The 23,112-nt window shown below is 33.0% G+C and overlaps 1 protein-coding gene across 1 annotated transcript; it reads left to right on the top strand.

Annotated features, from left to right (window-relative positions):
- Positions 1-13,738: 13,738 nt before the first annotated feature.
- LOC149575140 (uncharacterized) lies at positions 13,739-22,344 on the top strand. Its single transcript, XM_089815001.1, has 6 exons — positions 13,739-14,617; positions 14,708-14,806; positions 14,906-14,947; positions 15,046-15,175; positions 21,732-21,833; positions 22,050-22,344. The coding sequence occupies exons 1-6, from the start codon at positions 14,390-14,392 to the stop codon at positions 22,202-22,204; spliced, it is 756 nt and encodes a 251-aa protein (XP_089671127.1). The 5' UTR covers positions 13,739-14,389; the 3' UTR covers positions 22,205-22,344.
- Positions 22,345-23,112: the final 768 nt, after the last annotated feature.

Here is a 23,112-nt window from a genome sequence, read left to right as displayed (position 1 = left end):
ATAGGCAGTCTAGGGGGTAATAAAGAGGATAGTAAATGGAGATGATGTAAGAACCCCAAATAGGCTCTACGCTGATCATTGTTTGTTTCCCTGGGTGTAATAATTGTTTTTGGTTTGTTTTTGAATGTTTTAAGCTGTTTTTGGGTTTTTGAGTTGATGAAAAGAAAATACAAATATTGAAAACTAATCTACCTCAAATTATAACTCAAATCTGATTATAATGCTAATCAAATTCATTTATTCAGATGGCTCCTAATGTTTGTACAATACTTATTGCTGGAAGCATACATTAAAAACATCATCATTAATAGTTGAAAAAAACCTAATTTTTGTCTCCGATACGCAACCACGCTGCTGGTTGCTTCCTCCTTGGGCAGCGCCTATCAAAAACCGCAATATTAAATCTTTATTTTTAATTCACTATAGCGCTGTACTGTTCACAGCACTGTAGCTGCTGTTATAACCCCTTCCAACCTGTAACAGATTCATCCAATTCTTTCCTACTAAACACAATATTGACTCCAGAATGAAGTCAACTCACAGGCAAAATTCAAGTGATATTTCACACCCTCAAATTGCATCAACTCTGAAGATACTACGTCCTCCACAGTCTGAATTCTTCTCAAACTTGTAGAAACCCTTGTTGCCACAACTTCAAGAAATTTCACAAGGCAAAGTTTTTAAGCACTTCTCATAACTTGCTCTTGAAGGAAGACAAGGTTTGTTTATAAGGACTCCTTGACTCCAGAATGAGTCTCCACGCTCAATGTGGGATAAAAGATATAATAATAACATAAAAAATGTTATTACATTAAAACTTAGAAAATCCCTTTTAATTTTTCCATAAGCTTGGACCCACAATTAATTGAAACAATGGCCCCTTTTATGATATCATGACCCTCACTTAAGTTATATATTATAACTTAACAATATAGGCTCAAAACCAATAATGTTTATTTTAACTAAATAAACATTAATATCTCCATTATTACTCAACATTTTTTGAATGTCGTTTGGAGTGGGAGCTAACATGATAGAACTGCATATGACCATACCCCTTTTCTAAAAAATAGCAGGGGTCTATCTTTATAACTCCAAAACTGCTAAAAATAGCCTGACCAAGCCAAACTCAAAGGAAAACTCATCATAAACAAACTCTGGCAACCCAGAAGAGTACTCTGCTTTGGTCCTTGGAGGATCTCCACACCAAGGTGACCCTCTATCCAATCTTATTAGCCTACGAGGGTCTCTGATAGGCTAATCACCAGCTAAAGTGATGTCTCTAGCTAGAAGGGGACATCACAGATGATTACACATAACTTATAAATGTTACAATTATTTTAAATCTTTCTAAACTGATTATTATTAAGATAATGAATAAGAGTAGATTAATCTACATTGATTGTGTTCACCATGATTGTATTTTGTGTGTATATCTATAGTATTATGAGACATTCAAATCTTTCTTTAGTATATAGTATTTTTTTTTGATATGGCTCAATTTCCTAAATAGCTTCTCTTTCTTAAGGTTGGTTTCTGTTGTGTAGTCTTTGCACATGTGCTTTAGGTGGAAAATGGTTTCATTGTTCCTCACATTCCTTTGGTTGAATATTTTTTTTATGGTTACTGGTGGATATTTTGGTTATTAGCTTAGTTGTTTTACATTGGATATGGTTTGTTCTCACATAGAATTAAACTTGGATGTGGAAGTGGATTGTTAATAGTATGTGTGAACATCTTTGCAATTCCTGGTTTAATTTTATGATTAGGAACTCTTTTTATATTTCATCATTTAAAGTGTTTAGATTCTCATCACCATTGCCTTAAAGATGGATGATCAAGTGGTATATTCAATATTTTTTTATCTCTTTTAATGTAGTGTTGTTTTATGTGTTCAAATGGTATTTGAAAGTGCTTATTTGCTTATGTTTATTTGAATATTTGGAATAAGCATGCATTCTTTCAATGGAATACTAATATTTCTTTATTCTTATTAATATAAGGACAATTCAAGATGGATTGATAATAGTCAATTTAGGTACAACATGATGTAAGAGATTTATTATTTGAAGTTAAAAAATATATCAAAGAAAGTATTTTTGTTTCAGCTTACAAGTCATTGGAGAGATAAGGAATTTTTGCCTAAACTTTAGTCCATCTTACATCATGATTCAATAGAACCATTTGATGGTGGAATTACTATGAAAGCTATTTATTGGTCTTATTCATATATTGAGGGTGATTGAATAAATGAATGAGAGGTACACATATGTGTGTGTATGTGTAGCCCACAAGGTATGTATATGCATATATAAAATTATACATTCATTTTTATATGACTAGATTATTTTTGGACAGATAGTTTCTTTCAAAATTTTAATATTGATACTAAATAGGATAGCAATAATGGAATGGGAAGGCATGGTTACTTCTCAATTGATATTTATAAGGATGGGATTAGTCTCTAGTAGTTGACTAAATGGTTATAATGTCAAGAAATTGTAGTATTTGTCTTTCACTGGTGGAAAGTTTGAGAAATATATGGTTCATGACTTATGCAAGAATAAGATGGCCTTTTAGTAGGATTTTGTATCATAGAGTTCATGACAAAACCAACATGATGTTTGGTCATAAAGGTAGATGGTGAAGATACTAGGGCTATAGATCTAATTTATAAAATAAGGAATGAGCTTTTTTATATGCTTCTACCTATAAATAGAAAAGGTAAGTTATCATTTGTGACAAATGAAGTATTGCAAAGCTTAGTACAACCCCTTCTATAATGGGATGTGTGAAGCCACACCAATTATTTTGTTTTAAAGGTACTCTTGTCATGCTTTAAGCACTAATTGTAATTAAGGATATATAAATCCTCAATAATACCTCATAGAGTACATACAAGATAATTATAAAATATGTATCTAAATATTCAAATTTTGGGGCAAGGTTGGAGGTTTTCTTAGCTTGGCTCTTTCCTACCAATGCCCTTAGTGAGTCAAGTGTAAATAGGTTAATTATTAATAAAATAAAATTTGGCTAGTGTCTTTTACCTATAAAAAATACACACACACACACACACACACATACAAACATATAGATGATTTTGGTTCAATGAGATGATAAGCATTCTCACCTTCTCATTTGTCTCTGTGTTGAATATATTGTGTCAAATAAATTGTCATTAAGCTTGCATACTTGTTTACAGTGTCCTTGAAAGAGTCACATTCTAAAATATAACTCATCACAAATTAAAAAGAATCAGATTGTTAATAAATCATTTTTATAATGTCTTTGTTTTGAAGGAATGACTAGGTATGTAAATATCAATAACTACAAATCAATTAATCATTAATATTAAACATAATTTATATCGAGAATATTTAGGAATTTATCTTAAAGAAATAACTGAAAGTTCAATAAGGGGAAAACAAAAACCTTCATTGTCATGATTGATGCAAGGCATCCACTTAACTCTTTTTTTTGTTTTGAAAAGTTCAAATCATGTCTCATGTGTGTAGAAACTAGAGGAAGAAGAGACTAAAATTAGTAACTAGCAAGGTTTTGTTTAATAACATAAAAGATAGAATCGAGAGGGATTTTTAATAAACTTAATTGAGGATGTACTTTTTTGGAGAAGTTCCATAATAGTTTGGAGTGGGCTACAATTTTGTTTTTTAAGTCTTGTTTTCAAAGGATTGGTGCATAACATTTTTGGGTACAAGGTTTGATTTAGCATGAAGTTAAGAGTTCTTTTAGTTTTGAGAGAGTTTTCTTTTGGAGTTGATTTTTGTTCTTTTCTTTTTCTAAAATAATTAAGAATTCCATATTTTGGGAAGGAGGATCTACTACATGTTGGTGTGAACAACATTTTTGTAGGTCTATGAGAGACCAAGGAACACATGAGAATATTGTAAAATGAAGCTGATAGGTTTTCTATTATGCAATGAAGATTTTTTTGAATTTCAAAAAAATATTATGAAGTTGGACTCATTATTTTATTGTTTATTTTCATCCATCTTTCTATTTTATATTTCAAAATTTTATGTGAGTTTGCAATGTTTCTTGTGGTAGGTCTATGTGGGTAGTAATTCATTGTGTTGTGGTATATGAGCTAGTGTTCCTAAGTGTGTAGACAAAGTCTTCAATGAGAGTTGATTTTCAACAGGATGTGAGGGTGTTTAAAGTGTGTGAGTTTATTGTAGGAGCCACTCAATTTTATTTTATTTTTTATTTTTTATGTGTGTGTGTGTGTGTGTGTGTGTGAGAGAGAGAGAGAGAGAGAGAGAGAGAGAGAGAGAGAGAGAGAGAGAGAGAGAGAGAGAGAGAGAGAGAGAGAGAGAGAGAGAGAGAGAGAGAGGAGTTGGATGGTGGAGTTAAGAAACTAGTGAAAAAATAGAAGTAGAACTGGAAAGGAGAGGAACCCTTCATTAGAAAAGGGGTAATAGTGGTTTTAAAATTATTTGGATGTTGTTTTTAAATGTAGGAAAGTGTGATGATATAGTAAAGAGTCATGAATGTGACACTAAAGAATAAGAAGGAGATCAATATGAATGAATTGATGAAACTAAAGTTGAGGGTTGTCTACTAGAAGAAATAGAGTATGAGGATAGAAAGATTCAAACACCAAAAGAGTGTTCTTTAGAGGATACAAATGAAGTTGAGAAGGATGATTTTCTAGTTAAAATTGAGTAAGAATAAAATAAACTTATTATAGGTAGATAGTAAAATCCAATTTAATGTTTTCTTTGATAAGGATAATCATGTAGAAGGAAAAAAAGTTGTTGAGGGAAAGCATTATTTTGAGAGGATGAAATTGAGGAATTAGATGCGGAGGTCAAGCTTCCAATTAATTGGTTGAAAGTAGTGAAGACAAAGACTCCCTAGTTAGAGAAATTAATTATTTGTTGGAAAATGTGGATGATGAGTCTCAAGATTATTGTTCTAGCATTATTTTTGAATATGGAAGATAACCCTACAACAATAATATGTCTTTTAGGAAGGCATAAAAAGAATGGCATATCACGTGGAAGGAAAAGTTGAAGTTGCAACATGTTACAAGCTAGAATTGTCATTGCACCAAAAGATTGACCTATTAATGCTCGATACAACCACTAGACTTATACAACATAGGAGGTAGTTAAGCCATGTCATGAATCTTGAAGGGGAAGGCTGGCAGTTAGTCCAACAATTCCCCCCTCAATGTTACCTAAGGAGATTCAAACTCGTGACCAAGCTCTGACACCACTTGTTATAAGCTAGAGTTGTTGTTGCACCAAAAGATTGACCTATTAATGCCCGATACAACCACTAGACTTATACAACACAGGAGGTAGTTAAGCCATGTCATGAATCTCGAAGGGAAGGCTCGTGGTTAGTCCAACACAATATTTAATGGAACTAAGGTAAAGTTCAACTATTCTAAATAGAAGGATGTGAATATGATGAGGTTGTAGAAGAAGAGAACAGTTAAGCACATTTCATTAAATTTGCAAGTGCTAATGATTTGCATCTTATGAGTTAGTTAAAAGGATTTTCTTAGTGATGTGTTGTATGCAGTGAACAAAGGGTTTGTATGGTATTGTAAATTTCCATGTGAGATACATTTAAAGATGAGGGTATATGGCGAGGTTGATTCTATTGCTAGGAGATTGAGTACAAAACAAGTTGTTAAAGAAAGACACTCGTTTCAGGAATATGATAGAAGAGGAGAAAAATTTAGTTATAAGAGATACCAATCATAGTAATGGAGTTCCCTAAGGATTACTTATAATCTAAAAGGGTGGTACTGCCACTCAAATCCATTTTGTGAATCTTTGTCCATAAAATTTCTCCCACCCTGGGTGTCTATTGAAGAAGCATCCTAAGATGTGAGAGCAATCTTGCATCAACAAACAAAAATATTTAAATTTTATAATAGTTTATATTTTAATGTTTTAGTGAATAAATCTAATGTAGTAAGGTTAAAAATAATTTTCCTCAAGTCTTAAGGTTTAATCTAGCATAGATTTTAAAACATGTTGATGCCATCTTGTTGGCATGTTATTGGAACATTATGTGTTACCTATTGTGGTTGTAGTTACGAGATATTAAATATTTAAGCATTACATTTTATATATTTAAGAGAATCTCATCATGCGTGGGTATTGAATGACTAGTGGTAGTGCATATCTTACTACAAATTCTTAAGTAGTTAAGGAGCTGAGATATTAATAGTTTAATTGGTTGTTAGAGGAGGTGGATTATGTCAATATATATAAAGCATCTTGCATTCTATTTATTTTTTTGTGGTGGCCCCTTTATTTGGATGTACTACTTGGAGAAATTTAGTTTTACATTGATAATTTATGTTATTTTTCATTAGTAGAAATTGAGGCGGACTTGTAAAAAATTAGGAAAACATTCAATGAAACTAGAAGAGTTATTCATGCCATTATATTTTATAAATTTAAGAACAAAGTTTGAGGGTTTAATTTTGACAATTGAAGGTCAAAGGACAAGGATTATGTTGTGATTATATTGCAACTATAGTGCAAGCGCGAGATGAATTCCTTGTAGTCTCCTCTTGTTATTTATTGATTTTATATTACATATATTGTGATTTATACTATATTTCAAATGGTTGTGCATTCCTATAAGGCTAAAAGAATTGAAAATATAAAGAAATGTGATTACAATTTTAACTCAAGAATAATAATAGAATATAGGATCTAAGTTTCCTATTGATACTTGTTGTTTCAAAGTTATTTCATATTTAAGTCAAGTAAATTGAGATGGTTGCTATACAAGTGCATGAAGAGGGAGAGTCTATTTACATCATTGGTAGGAAATAAAAGTCCTACGTGCTTTGAGTCAAGGGCATTTTTCTCCCCCAACATCGTCACCACCTCATATTGGACATGTAATTCTAATGCTTTTGTATCTTTCATACATGTTATTTTAGAGGAAATAATTATTAATCTAAGCTGTATGTTTTTCAATGTTGAATAAAGCATGTGGGCCAATCTTTACAGTGAAGGGTATTCTAAACTATTTTTTGTTGACAATATTAAATGACATTCAATTGGGACTTTTGTCCAAGGACGTCAAAAAAAAATGCATACAAAATCTAAATCTAGACCTCTACCAAACCCCTCTATATCACCACTATCTAAGGAGAACTTTCAATAATAATGGAAATGGTTAATTTTATTGGAGATTTAAGTGTTCTTGTATACTATCATACCATCATGGAGAAAGGTATGTCAATGGTGAGAAAATGGATGCATGAGCTGAGAAGGGAGGAAACGAATTATATATCCCTCCACAACACTAATAGAGTGGGAAAAGAAATGTTATATGAGTTAAAAAATCATTGAAATAGTTGATGTGCATTATTTATAACAGGCTATTTTTCTAGAGGCAAAACATGCCTTTTCCTAGATAAAATAAGCTATAATAGAATCTCCTCTCTCGTTCTACGTCTATTCATTCACCTTTGTGCACTCTGTCGTCATTGTACTAACCCAGAAGGTTAAAGGGGAGGAGAGACCTATTACTTTCACGAGTTCCCCCTTTAAGAATGTTGATATGTGACATTTGACCTTAGGAAAATAAGCATTAACCCTTGTTTGCGAAGTCAATAAATTCTAAAATTACATTCACATATTTTTTTATAGATCAAGCCATCAAATCCTTGCTCATGCAAAGCGAATTAGGTGAAAGATGGGGGTAATGGATGACATGTTATACTAATTTTATATTCCTCCAAGTGAAGATTAAAACTCTACAAGAAGAAATCAAAATATGGTTTGCTAAAAGGAGAGCACCTAAAAGTGAAAAATGATGAGACTAAAGAAACTTTAGAAGATTAATAAAATATTAAAGATGAAGTAGAAAGAGTAGTCCTAAATGGTCATCTTGCTAAAGTATTAGCAAGAATTGGTAAAAGACTAAAGGTTGAAGTTCTATTCTTTAATGAGAACATGTATACAAAATAATTAATAGACTAAATATATGATATGAAAGGATACTTCTAATTGAAAAATAGACAATCATGAAAAAGTGAGATTTGTTAAAACTAGACTAAGAGGACATGCTAAATTTCAGTGGAAAGAGATACAAATTGAAAGAGGAAAAAGTAAGATTTGCAAATGGGGAAAAATGGTTGAAATGATGAAGAGGTAGTTTTTTCGTGTTGATTATGAGTTAGATCTATTGAGGAAAATGAAAAGGTTGGAATAAGGAAGTAGGATAGTGAGAGAATGTACTAATAAATTTAACAAAAGTCTAATTAGAACAAGCAATTGTGAAGAAAAAAGGAGAAGATAACTCATTACATCATAGGGCTAAGACTAAACATTTAAGAAGAGTTAGGTGTAAAAATAATTTATAACATGGAGGATGCATTTCAATTTTCTCTAAATTTTGGAGATAGTATACAAATAAATTTGAGAGAAAGAAAATAAGAAGAGGCCAAGATTAAAAGAAAGAGGGGATACAAAGATTGGGACAAGGATTCAAATTAGAAAAAAAAAGAACAATGAAGACCAAGGAAAAAAAAATCAAAGGTATGATGATTCATAGGGTCATTAAGATCAATGGTCAAGAGGTAGGGATACATCAAGTAGATGGTTTGGGGAGGAAATTACAAGATAACTTGTTTTGAATGTGAAGGACATGACATATGAATGTCTTGAACTTATAAACAACAAAAAAATAATTGAAGGTAAATCACAAGTTGTAAATGTGAGTTAGGAATATGTTAATTCATCACAATCAAAAGATATAGAGAATGGATAAACATTTGTTGCCAGAAGAGCCTTGATGAATGCGAGACATAAATTATCGCAAAGGAAAAGTCTATTTCAAACAAGATGTAAGTTTGAGGTTAAAGTATGAAATGTCATTATTGATGGTGATAATAAGTAAGTTGCAATTAGAAAGAAGAATGCATTTGCATTGATATTAGATTCGCTTGGTTGCAAGATGATCAAAATATTTTGGTCAACAATGCTAAGTTAAATTTAAGATAGGAGATTACTAGGATGAGTTCTTATGTGATGGTATGCCAATGAGTGTCTATCATTTTTTATTGGGAAGAACATGGTAGTTTGATATAAAGGCAATGGATGATGACTATGCAAACACTTCACATTGTTGAAGGATGGAGTTTGCACAATTAGTCAAAACCCTTTAATAAGAGTGATGAAAAGGTATATAAGAACAACAATGAATGTTTGATTAGAGAAGTTAAAGAGTTTGTCACAAATGACAAAGATTAAAATTATGAATAGTTCATACAAGTTGTAGCATTGATGTTTGTATTCTAAATGAATGAAATGACAATACCACAATAGAAGCAAAAAGAAGTAAGATCATTTTTATGTGAGAATATTGTTGAACCTCATTTTTTTAAGGGTGTAAGTATTTATATAAGAGAGAATTTAGTATCAAATATATTGAAATATTAAATAAATATAAATATGGATAGGTAAAGTGTGGATTGATGGATGATGATCTGCTTTAAAAAGAGGTTGTTGAAGTTGAAGTTTTTAAAACTAATAGCATGTTGTAGGATGAGAAAGAATAATCCCTTTGTTTTATTTTCTAATATTCACATGGAAGCAAATGAGGAAAATTTTGCAGAAAAATAATGTCTCTTAGAATGCATGAACAAAGAGGGAAACAATATTGTAGAAAAGAAAAGTGAAGGACAAGTTGTTGTAGTAGTCTCAAGAAACGAGGTAATGCAAAAATTTGATGATTTTACTAAAGAGGGTGATATTAGAGCTTGTGATTCTTTGAAAATACAAAGAAAGAGAGGAAAGATGAAGGATGGAAGAAATACCAAATTATAGAGAAAACTAACAAAGCATATTAAGGTAGATAAGACATAGAAGTGAATCTAAAATAAGCACATGACTTATAAATGTTTATGAGTTTCATATAGCAAAAATCCTTATACACTACAATAAAACAATCTTAATATTCCTTTTTATAACTTTTCATGGCTTCCTCATACCCCTAAAGAAGAGGCATGGTCACATGGGTGCTAATAAAATCATTTAATTTATGGCTTAGGTGTATGATATGAGGCTTCCACGTGGCTCAATATTATAATAAATAAAATTCAAATTCCTTCTCACATGTATTATGAATTAAAGGAGGAAATAAGACAAAAAACAGTAACCAAGGAGGTATTATTTAACAACTTATGAGAGAGTGGAGAGGGGCTTTTAATAAATTTATTTCAAGATGCTTTTTTTGAGAGAGGGTGCATAATATTTTAGGGTGGGTTGCAATTTATTTTAGCCTTATTTTCAAAGGAGCATTGTAGAATTTTTGGGTACAGGGTTTTATTTACTAGAAGATACAAGTTATAAGCATGAGTGTTTTTAGTTTGTCAGTTTTTAGGAGTTGATTTATAAAATAAAATTAAGGGAGAAGTTTAGATTTTAGGAAGAAGGCTTTTGAAAAGATGCTACATGCTAGTATAAATACCACTATTGTAGATCTATGAGAGACCAAAAATCAAATGAGAGTATTCTAAAATGAAGTTAATAGGATCTATATTGTGTAATGTAGATTTGCTTGAGTTTTAACAAGAACTTGTGTAGTTGTGCATTTTTATTTTTTATTTTTCATTTTCTTCTATATTGCTATTAAATATATTTTATATTTGTATGCATGTTTGAAGTGCTAGATGTGGCAAATCTATGTGGGTAGCAAATCATTACATCAATGACCATCCTCATGTAATGTACTAAAATATAATGTATTTTTTGGATAGATTGTACATATATATATATGCATGTACATATATGTACATTTATGTACATGCATATATATATATGTACATATATATATATGTATATATGTACATATATACATATATATATGTACATATATACATATATATATATGTACATATATACATATATGTATATATGTACATATATATATATGTATATATGTACATATATATATATATATGTATATATGTACATATATATATGTATATATGTACATATATATATGTATATATATATATATATATATATATATATATATATATATGTACATATATGTACATATATATATATACATATATATGTACATGCATATATATATATATGTACATGCATATATATCTATATATGTACATATATATGTATATGTATACATATACATATACATATACATATGTACATGTATATATGCATACATGTACATATATATATATATATATACATAGATATAATATGTACATGTATATATATACATGAACATATGTATATGTATATATATACATGAACATATGTATATGTATATATAATACATATATATGTATGGATATGTATACATTTACATATGTAATATATACATATATATTATGTATAGATGTACATATGTAATACACACACACACACACACACACACACACACACACACACACACACACACACACACACACACACACACACACCTATGTATACATGTACATGTGTGTGTGTGTGTGTGTGTGTATAATGAGGGTATCTCGTAAAGTAAATATAAGTTAGAAATGTTGGAATTTATTTTTAAAATAATTTTTTTATATATATATGAGTTCACTAAACAATAATGAGGGATTTTAAATAAAAGTGCTTGAGTTTGATGTGTGTGTGTGTGTGTGTGTGTACCTAAAAAGGACACACTATGTAAACACCAAAGAATATCTGGTTGGAAATCTGTCCAATTAAATCTCCAACATCTAGTTGGAAATTTGTCCAAAGCAAGAGATCTAGATAACACTCTCACAAGCAAAATAGAGAAAAAAGATTTGAATCTAAGTTGGCCACATGTGCGAACCTTATTCAAGTAACTAGTAACAAAGACTACTCAAAATTTAGAATGGGAACCCTAAACCACATTAAAGCCATCAAACCTCTAATCCATGAATATGAAAAATATTCAAATAATTTTAGTTTTTACAAGTAGCATTCAAAAGATAAGATCAATAGCTCGAGAAAGCACCTACTTCTAACCTAGTTAGCATAGGGAAAACACACAATCAAAAAAGGGTTTTGTTTAATGATAAACCATTTGCACTAGTTATCTACTAGTTCAAGAAACCCTAATAACTTGGTGGGAAAGTGTCCAAACAATTTACAAAAAGATGGACATGTTCTTGAAGTACTATAACAAAATTGAACAAACTTTTCTAGAAAGATCTCAACGAGTAGTTTTCAAAATTGTGGTCATAATTTTGATATCCTTCTCTTGCATACAATAAAGCTTGGTTTTGTTTTGATTTGATGAAGGGTTGCCTTTGTCAAGCCCTAGTTTGAGAAATCAACCTTGTACTGATAAAGGAAATGCTAGCATGCAATAGGATTAAATATATTAATGAAAAATACAATTACCTTTGTAGATGCAATTAATTTTGATATGTGATCACTTGTATGCATATGCAATAGACTTGACTCAAAGAAACCAAAAGAAAACCATAGAAGTCAAAACCTCGTGAATGGGGAATATATGTGACATTCCTTGAAGAAAAATGAATGAGCTTGAATGATTTGGATGGAAGATATCCTCCTTAGATTCTGAACTCCACTACCACCTTGAAGGAAGAAGCTTATTGCAAGAAGAAAATGCTTGATCTTGATGAATGCTTGAAAATGCTTGTTTGAAGTCTCAAGTAAACTTATATGCTTTCTGCCAGTTTCTTTTAGGATGATGATGGATTTATTATGTGTGAAAATGAAGAGCCCATGTTTCCCTATATACTAGTTTTAGAGATTTTAAAAAAAAACAAATCTAGGAAATTTTGAAATCGCCTAAAGATATGACCCAAAAGTTGATAAAATAGCACCTAAAGGATCATGTAGGAAGATGAGAGATGACCTAAATTTTTTAGTAAGATTAAATGAAGGAGAGAGAGAGAGAGAGAGAGAGAGAGAGAGAGAGAGAGAGAGAGAGAGAGAGAGAGAGAGCAAAACCACACCAAGGAGGGCAAAAAGCTCTCAAAATGAAGTGCTTGCATTTTAAGATGATACAATGAATATGATTATACTAGCGGTTGGGATATTAATTAGAACTAGAGGTAGGGTTAAGGATAGGTAAAAATAGAGTTAAATTTTAATGATGGTTAAGGTTAGGGTAAGGTTTTAATCTGAGTTAGTGTCTGTGTCAATGATAGTTTAGATAATCAAACTCTTTAACCTTATTACTAACCCTGATTATATTCTTAAATGCAACCTTAACTTATCTCCAACTCAAATCCTGATTTTAAATATAATCCTATCTCTAAGTCTAATCCTAACCTCAAACCTATTTTGATCTCTAATCATAACCTGCTGATAACCATAACTTTAATTCTTACCCAACTCAAATTCTAACTCTAATCCTAACCTTAATTATATATACAATCATACTCCAAACTTAACTCTAACCAAACCATTACCATATCACAACCCCAAGTCTATTGCTAACCCTAATCTTAACCATAATTTTAAACTAACTATAATCTTTACCCTAATTCTTTCACTAGTGCTAACCCTATCCCTAACCGTACACCTACCTTTAACCTTAATTTTATATCTATCCATCATAGCCCCAACCCAACCCAAACTCCAACCTTAATCTATTTATGTGTTTTAACTACTACATACATACATACATTGTGTGTGTATACATAAAATGTAAGTTATAAATCTGTTAAAAATATTTTTTTGATTTTACTATGTATACACGTTTCTATAATAATTTTTATTAATATTAAAAATATTATTTGTTAACTGGAAAAACTTAAGAAATCTTGTTTTGTTTTCTGCCCTATTTAATAGAATCCACGCTCTCGCCGGCCACGGAGTACACATCGAGCAATACCGACCTCGTAGAATTCAACACTCTGTTTTTCTTTTCATTCAAACGCTAGAATTTCATTGAAAACTCCATCACTCCTCCGCTTGTGAGGCCAATGTTTTGGGCTGGATGTGGAATATACAGAAAAAAATGCGTTTTGACTTGTAACACAATCTCACGACAATGAAAAGAATAATTTGGAGTATTGTTTTGTCAGTCTGCCGTTCATGGTCCAGCTTTCTACATGTTTCTGTGGGATCCACGTCTATTTCTCTGTGGCTTCGCTTTCATGCATGTGCGATTTAGTTACTTCAGGGTATTCAGAGTCTTCTTTTGACATATTAACCCATGCATGCCAAAATTTGAGTATAAATTGCATGTTTGAAAGCCTAGACGATTGGGGTTGGAACGGAATTCCTATTAAATTGTGTTTCTGGGCGTTTCCTAAGACTGGGGCCTTGAAATTGTTAGGGTGTGTGGAGGACATCTGTTTTTCTTTTCCAACTCCTGCAATTTAGAGCAGTAGAAAGACTGCTGTAGATCTTGAGGGAGTTTGGTAAGTATGGTGGAAGGCAAAGGAGTGGCTGGAAGGAAGAAGCTGAGGGTATTGTGTCTGCATGGTTTCAGGACAAGTGGAAGCATTCTAGAAAAGCAGGTTGGGAAATGGGATAGATCAGTGCTCGAAAGGTTGGATCTCTGCTTTCTTGATGCCCCTTTTCCAGCTGAAGGGAAGTCAGACGTGGAAGATCATTTCCCCCCTCCTTATTATGAATGGTTTCAGTTTAATCGTGTGAGTTTTCTTTCCCTGGAACTCATCTCAAATCAGAAAAGAAATAGATCCATTGCTATCTTATAGAGTGGGTTTACTTGTATTTTGCAGGAATTTACAGAATACCGAAACATGGATGAATGCATGGCTTACATAGAAGAATTTATGATAGAACATGGCCCCTTTGATGGCCTACTTGGATTTTCTCAGGTATTTCATATAATGTCCTCTGCAGGAAAATGCACGGAATTTTGCTCTTCATTTTTATATTTGAGTACACTGATTTTCATTCATTTTGTCGTTGTTCAGGGCGCCATTCTTTCAGCCGGGCTTGCTGGTCTTCAATCAAAGGTGAACCTATGTTATTTAGTATTTGTTTGAGACCTTGATATTTTGTTTGTGAGAAAGATAGCATCTCTTGAACCTCAATTTTGCATTTTCTTTGGCAGGGCTTGGCTTTAACCAAAGTTCCGCCGCTTCAATTTGTGATAATTGTTAGCGGAGGCAAGTTCAAATCAAATAATATTTCACAAGCTGTTTATTCATCGGCTATCAAATGTCCTTCCGTTCATTTTCTGGGTATGCATTTGGACTAAAATTCTTAATGGAGAGTAATGAATTTCGTTTTTTAGTAATTTGTCCCTATATTGTACTCTGGTCTCGAGCATATCTTAATTTTGACAACAATAGATCTATTTCAAGTTTCTAATAATGATGATGATGGAATATATAAGAGGCTAAGCAGTCGAGATACAGGAAAGTAGGAAAGCCTTGTAAGAAATGTTTGATACTCATATATTGTGAATAGTTCATTGTATGATGCGGTCAAGGCAGGGGTTCCAATTAAAGACCATCTAATCCTTGCAACCTAACAGGGCAAATTCAATTGCGCAGAACTCCAGCATATCTAATAAATAAAATATTTACTCATTGCTTTATAATCTGTGGAACATATAGATACAACCTCACAGTTACAGTTCACAGACAATATCATCGTAGTCAATAAATAAGATGAAACAAACAGTCCATTCTCCAATTTTGAACTAGATTATCAAAACAATTACGGTTACATTGGTCAGACCTGCTAACTTTGCACACAATTAACCAAAATCTCGTACGGCGTCTGGAAAATGGCCCCAAATCTTCCTTCAAAAGTCATATAAACTTCTCTTGGCATCGATACTCTCTCTGGCTGCCGAGTGAGCTTCCTTCTAAATCTCCCCCTTTTTTCTGTTTCCCAGCACCCTTTTATAATATTTAGGCATTTCTTTCTTTATGCATTTATGCGTTGATTTCTGCAATGGTGCAGTCCTATCAAATTTCCAGGGAAACTGGATTGTTCTCCCAAAAGATTTATAGGTTCTGGAAACGATTCACATATTTTGTCTGGCACATAAGAAAAGAGCGATCTTATTAGTCGATTGAATGAATTATCCTTTTCACTACTATGGCAATCCAGTCTAACAGGTCCAGTTCGGTTAGAGAGTTAACAAAACCTGCTTCATTATTTGTCTAAATTTTATTTGATTGGGATTGAACAATACGTGATATGCCTGTGCCGCTGAATGATTGTTCTGATTCAACAAATAGAAAGATTACTTTGCTCGTGTTCTTAATTAGAAGACTAGAAAAAGTGAGCGTTATGCAAAATAGTGAAGGGATCATAGAATATGGACAAGCATACACAAGGTTGCAAAGGCAAGCATTATGTAAAATCATAGATTGTAATTTTGCAACAGGGGAAGATTTGAAACGTGTGACTCACATAAAAGAAGCGTAGTAAGGTTATTTTGGTCAGAAGTGCCATACAATAACTATGTTTAAGATATTATAGATAGAGAGGGGAAGAGAAAGAGAGAGATGTCAATAATTGATAACAACAAGACAATATGCAAATAAAGTATGGATTCATGAGTTACAGCAGTAGTATAACAACATAAATGATAGTAGCAGCAGTATAAATCAGTAATATAACAACGCTAAAATAATAGTTTCAGACATCAAAATCATAATCTATCAATATAAATATCCAAATCAAAATGTCTTAAACATGTATGAAGAAATCTCAAACATCAAAATATAACAAGCTGCAGGCACAGCCTATGAAGCTGAGCCTCATTCTAGTTATCAAAATCCAAAGAACCAGAATCATCCAAATGTGTAGGGGACACCTAGCCATTTTGGGAATGGCCACGGGATGCTTCGGTGTAGCCTACACATTTTTGGGACCACTACCCGTCCCTAAATGTCAAGGGACATTCCCTTCCGTTTGCTGTGGTTTCTAGGGATTGTTGATGGCCGAGGGGCATTTCCTTTACCCCCCATCCCCCTGTCCCCAAAAAGTCTCGAGGATGGGGAGGAGGGTTTTGGGAATAGGGGACACGTCCCCATGTAACAAAGAAGGGAGAGCTAACCTCATCAGAATTTATTTTAAGTCAGGAGGGTTATTCTCTCAATTTTGAACAGAACAGTGAATAATAACTTACCCTAAATATTTCAAAAGTTTTTATTCTTGCAATGCTAGAGTGATCCAAGTTGTATCAATTTAGTTAATCAGTTGGGATATCATAGTATCTCAATGTTTCATTTAAAGTAACTCATTCCCAATACAACTCGAAGGCTCTTTTAAAAAAATGGCACATAAGCCGAGTTCTAGAAGTTGTTAGTTGATAACAACAGAGACAGAAGTAACACAAGGACCTATCTGCCCAAAGGGACAAGGCCTAATAGAAGAAAAGTCAGAGGTGACAATTTGACTGCATTTGAACATTGTTTCACTAGTTCAACTGCAATTGAAACTGTCTTCATCAGAACTAGATGACCAGAGCGGGTCTGATCGCAGTAGAAGACATCCTCACTAATTAAACCGCAGTCAAAACTTGCTTTGTCAGAAGCGGACAAACAAAGCAGGTCCGATTGCAGTCAAAACACATCTTAAAAATAACAAGGATAGGACCTGTAAGCTCCAAAAGTTGGCAAAAGATCCTTTCAGTTTCACTGATGCTTGAACTTTCTTCTTAGAATCGTTTGTAACTTAACTTGTTTTAAAAACTTTAACAGAGGGTCATTGTAAAGAATTCCTCTAGTGTTGATAGGAAAGTCAATTGTAAAGGCTTGTTTTTGGAAGCCTATGCGTTTTTGAGAGTTGTATTAGAAGTTTAGTGAGTGTGAGAGCATTGAAAAGTTCTTATGGTGTAAGACATGACCTTGTAGATGAGAGGAAGTACTCATGAACCTTGTTCCTTGTTCTTCCCTGTTTGGTTTCCTCCAGCTCAAGTTGTTGGTATTTTTCATTCTTGGCCCTGTTTTATACTTTTCGCATGTAGATACACATATCACCTTGTTCTATGCTCTAAGATGCAAGCATAGCAACTGTTTCCTGATACTTACGTTTTAGGAACACTGACTTATATAGCTGGGTAGAAGTGAATTATACAATCTGTTGTGAGGAGCAAGGTAGTAGACTACTCACATTAGTTTATGAATCACAGAGATAGGTGTCTTTTCTGCTGGATTTGAATCTTGATTTGACATTTGGAGGTTCCTAAGAGACCAAGACACCATCTAGCGAAATGAAATATTAAAAACCGAAAAATGATGTACAAATGTAAAAACGTTTTGAATTTTAGTTCTGAAGAAAATAACAATTGTGCAAGCTACGAGAAACCTCTGATAGAGAAAACTATGGCAGAAGAATATTGGAATTGAATACTTAAACATAAATTATGATCTAGATATCAGGAATAACTAATAAATTTGAGGATTTTAATGCCACCTTAATGATAGCCGCTCAAGTTATTACAATGTTATGTCACTCAACATGTAAACTATGAATTGGTATGTTTACAGAATTAGGTAACACATATATGATATAAGACATTAGACAAGTATTCAAGAGCTTGATAGAGTGGTGAGTGCTGAACAAGGCATGGATTTAAGACAACTGTTTGTGTGGGCAGATTTCACAAGTTAGATTAATACGGATGGGTCATTTGACATGAGAAATGTTTCTGATAGTAATGTAGGTGGCAGAAATGCAGGAATTCTGCAGGTATTGCTCAAGAAGAAGCTTTCAAGAGTATCTGTAAAGTGCATAGCAAAAACGTGGTTAAAGTCTGAAGATAATTAGACCAATATGGGAAGGTTGTCTTATTATTGCAACAGCAATTGTATGACCAAAGAAGATATCTGGAGATTAATGCACATCAATGGGAGGGTTTAATTGAGAGCCTAGCCTCCAGTTATGGGCTATCCTTGTTGGTGTTTTGGGAGTTTGAGAAGTGGAACCTGCTCTATGTGGCCTAAGATGAATCTGCAGAGTTGTTTTAGCTACTGTTCTAGATTTAAGTTTGATTGGTTTTTAGGAGAACTGGATTTGAAATTTACTGCATTATGATATCAAAATTGCATGTTGATAACGTTTAGTCTGCCAAATGTGGGAAATTAGTGGATCTAGTGTAGAGGCTAGGTTTGATACTTCTTGCTCTGTATTGTCTATAGAGAAGTTAAAGCCAGTTCTGTAAGTTTGAAATCTATTAAATTAATTGAAACGTTTATTGAAATTGACTCTTTTATTCGGAAATGCCTTTGAACAGTTGTTTCCTAGCAAATATAGTTACAACATTTTTTGAAAATGTGAAACATGTGGTAGAAAAACATTCAAGAATCTGAATCATTCAAAATACTATTAAGTCATAGACAATCATTCAATGACTTGATAGACCAGCAAATGCTATGTTAAGGAGAGATCTAAGAATGGTTTGTGGGGCCAGTTGTCACAAGTCAGATCAATAAAGATGGGTCATTTTATACAGAAACTTTTTTTTCACTAATGTGGGTAGCAGAAATGCATTGAAGTCTGTTGTTATTGCTCAAGGGAGAGTCCTTTGAGGATATATAACCATATTGCAATAACCCAAGAAAGTCTAATTTTTGCCAGTTTTGCAAATGAGGCCCAAGGCAAGTTCAATCAAGTAAAGTTTGGTTTTTAGAATAATTCTTGAAGTGCCTTTTGCCACCTGCTTCAAGTTCTTGTAAAAAATTACTAACTGAATTTTCCAGAATATGATCATTCAAACTATTCAAGGCATGTTTTGAATAATAGTTTCAGTTTCACACAAGCTTCAATTAATTCAAGTAAATTTAAAAAGTATCACAACTAGCATCTGTATAAAATGCATTGACGTCCATAGAGGGAAGACTGAACCTTATCAAAATACTGTTTTTTTGATACCAAAATGCTATGGTGCTCAATTGACTCCATTAGACTTGAAATAGATCAGAACACAAATTTGTAATATTGCCTAAAATAATTCTTTAGACTCATGCTCAGCTACATATAGCATTTCACTTCTCAAATTGCCAAAATACCAGTGAAAAAAAACACCGGTACTGAGGTAAGTCAGGACGAGTTTCTGGGATTGGGGACAAAGGGTCTCAATTTCGGGATGGTGGGGGGACGACGGCGAGGGGCAGGGGAGTGTTGTATACTATACATGTAGAACTTGAAATGCTAGTCATGAAATGATGTTTCAGTATGACATTCCAAATTGAAATACTTGAAGATAGCAAAATCGCAACACTAACCAAAACCATTGAACATTTAACATAGTAATATAGTACATACTCAATAGTAACAATCAAAAATCAAAATTCAAATAGAAATTCAAGTACCTGCCTGGCTGCGGAATGGTGGAGGTGGGGGTACTTGGGTACTCCAAGTACCCAGTGTGGGGCATCTCGGGGACAGGTACTTCAAGATTTTGGGAGAGGTGCGAGCCCCCATGTTTCACTGCAAAATACCAAAAAGCATAGTCTAGACTCCATAAAACTCGAGATTAGGGTTTTAATCAAATCCCGCCTTGACCAATATCAATCTCCATAGACTTTCTATAGCAAGACAATTGGTGCAGTATCTCTCTTGAAGGTATCTCCTAGCTTCCACATATGCCATTGCATTGTCAGTATTAATAAGCATCACATTCTTCAAGCCCACCTCTAAGAAAACTTGCCGCAACAACATTAGGCTCAATGTTTTTGCATTTTTTCTTTTTAAATCTTAGAGGTATCAATTGATATCATGGAAACCGTCTTACCATTTGAAGCTGCCAAAAAAATGATTGGGGTGTGACTCTTTCTGTTTGTCTACTTATCTTAAAAAATGTTGCATTCAAAGGTTTTCCATTGCTTCTTTTGTTCTTCCAAAATTAATTTTGCATCATTAATAGTATTTTAGAATAACTTCCTCATTTTTCTTTTTAAATTCTTAGAGGCATCAATTGTTATCTGGAAATCATCTCACCATTTGAAGCTGCCAAAAAAATGATTAGGGTGTGGCTCTTTCTGATTGTCTACTTATCTTAAACAATGTCACATCTAAAGTTTTTCCATTGCTTCTTTTGTTCTTCCAAAATTAATTTTGCATCTTTAATAGCATTTTAGAACAACTTCCTCCGCAAGTCTCTTGGAAAAGGTGCCTTGTACCCTTTTCTTGCGACTGTCGAGATTGTTATCAAATTCTCCTAGTATGAGTTTTCGCTACATTGAAGGGAAGGCTGTTGTTAAACTAGAAACAAACACAACTTATCCACTTCCTAGTGCATCTCCTTGTTCCATCTTGTAGCTTGCAACAAGAATTCTTGGTGTATAAAAAGCCTTGTGTCTGCACTCTACTCAAACTAGATGAGATGGATGTGCTTCATATGCATGGACCACAATCAGAGCTATAATATGCATGTCATATTTTCATCCCTTTCTACTTGTATCCATGGGTTAAGTGCTGCTGCTGGGATTGATTGTATCCTTTCCCTCCCTAATTTCTTTTCATCCGACAATGCAATCCTGCCTCCTGATTACTAGATTGCACTCTCCTAGCTTTCTTGTTCCCGAGTCTGAAATTTTACCTGATTTGTACAGGGACTTGAAATTGGGTGCCATAATTTTATGAAATATGCATATTGCTCCTACTTTCACACTTACTGGAATACTCACAATAATATTCTGTTTTCTTTCTGTGATACCTGTTCTTTTATGACATTCACTCGAAGAACACAATTTTACTTGTATATAATCTCTTTCTTAGCTGTTTACAAATGATAAATACATGTGATAATAACTAGTTTGGCTCTTATTTCAGGTGAAAAGGATTTTCTCAAGCCCTTTGGAGAGGATCTACTAGGATCATTTGTTGATCCGGTTGTCATTAAGCATCCAAGGGCGCATACAGTGCCTAGATTAGGTATGAATACAGATCACAACTTTATTTTTACCATAACTTGTCAAGAACAAATACTGTTTTTCATTATCAGTAGCTATATAGCCACTGAAAGACATTTTGTTAAATTCAATCACATATGCTTGTTGCTTCTGGAACTAGTATGAATGATGGGCACAAGTGACAATCAAATTTGCTGCTATATATTTAAGGTAATTTATGATCATTAATTACTGACAGATGAGGAGGGACTGAGGATGATGTCATCTTTTTTGGATAAAGTAGAAGAGAATGTTTGCATGAATGTTGATTATTCAGTCCAGACTGAAAAGTCAAGGGAGCAAACTGAGACATCACAATTTGAAGAAGTGCTCATTGATGCAAGTTCTTTCTAAACTTGTGTAGACTCAAGTTAAGTGTCAACAGATATCTGGGATATTCACTATAAATCTCCCTTATGCCTCCCATGGACAAAGAGGCACCTTAGTTGGCTTCCTCATTTTTACAGATATATAAAATATAAAATTGTTGTTTATTTGTTTGTTTCTGGGAAGTATCAATGTCTGTTTAAATGCTGAATTCTTTAGCTTCAGTTATGGGGTATGAGATGGAACAGTTTCAATGTTCTGTCTTTCGACAACTTGTTATTGCATTAGTTCTATCATCATATCGACATAATGTGTCCACGCTAGAGTAGAAGTGCATTCAAAGGTCTATCTTGAGGAGTTCATCCATTCGGCTTATTATTTTTACACAATTTTTCTGCTGGAAATGAGTAATGCATGAAACTCTAGAACAAGCATTGAATGTCAAATATTTAGACATTATAAATGCTGTACAACTGTATATCAATTGTTGAAAATGACGTATACTCATTCATGCAAACATGAGAAAAAGTCGTACTCAAACCCATTTTTAGCGATGTTTGTGTAACATGTAGATAAGTTTAGGCTGGGGTCCAATGGAAGGGGGCTTCCTATAAAATAGAGCGGAAGCCGCTTGCTATTTTTTAGGGATTATTTTAAAGCTAGCGGTCCCATGATTTATGCTACTCAAAATTATAGCTCCAAAATTAAAGGAAGATATGCATTTAAAATAAGTTGAAAATTTAAATTCCCTCTAAAATTATATTTTAATTAAAATCTAAAATTTAGATTATTGACAAATGGCAAAAAGCATTCCTAAGCTGGTGGGGCTATTTCCAGCCCCACCCCCTTTTCACCCGGTTCTTAAAAATGTGGGGCTTCTACTTTTCGGAGAAGATTCTAAATAATCCTGTAGCAAAATTATATTTTGCTCATGA

This window comes from Cupressus sempervirens, chromosome 2, assembly GCF_028749045.1.
Source record: "Cupressus sempervirens isolate cs-2001-9-10 chromosome 2, ASM2874904v1, whole genome shotgun sequence".
Lineage (NCBI taxonomy): Eukaryota > Viridiplantae > Streptophyta > Pinopsida > Cupressales > Cupressaceae > Cupressus > Cupressus sempervirens.
Note: the sequence above shows the minus strand (reverse complement) of the source record. Positions and strands in the feature narration are given on the sequence as shown.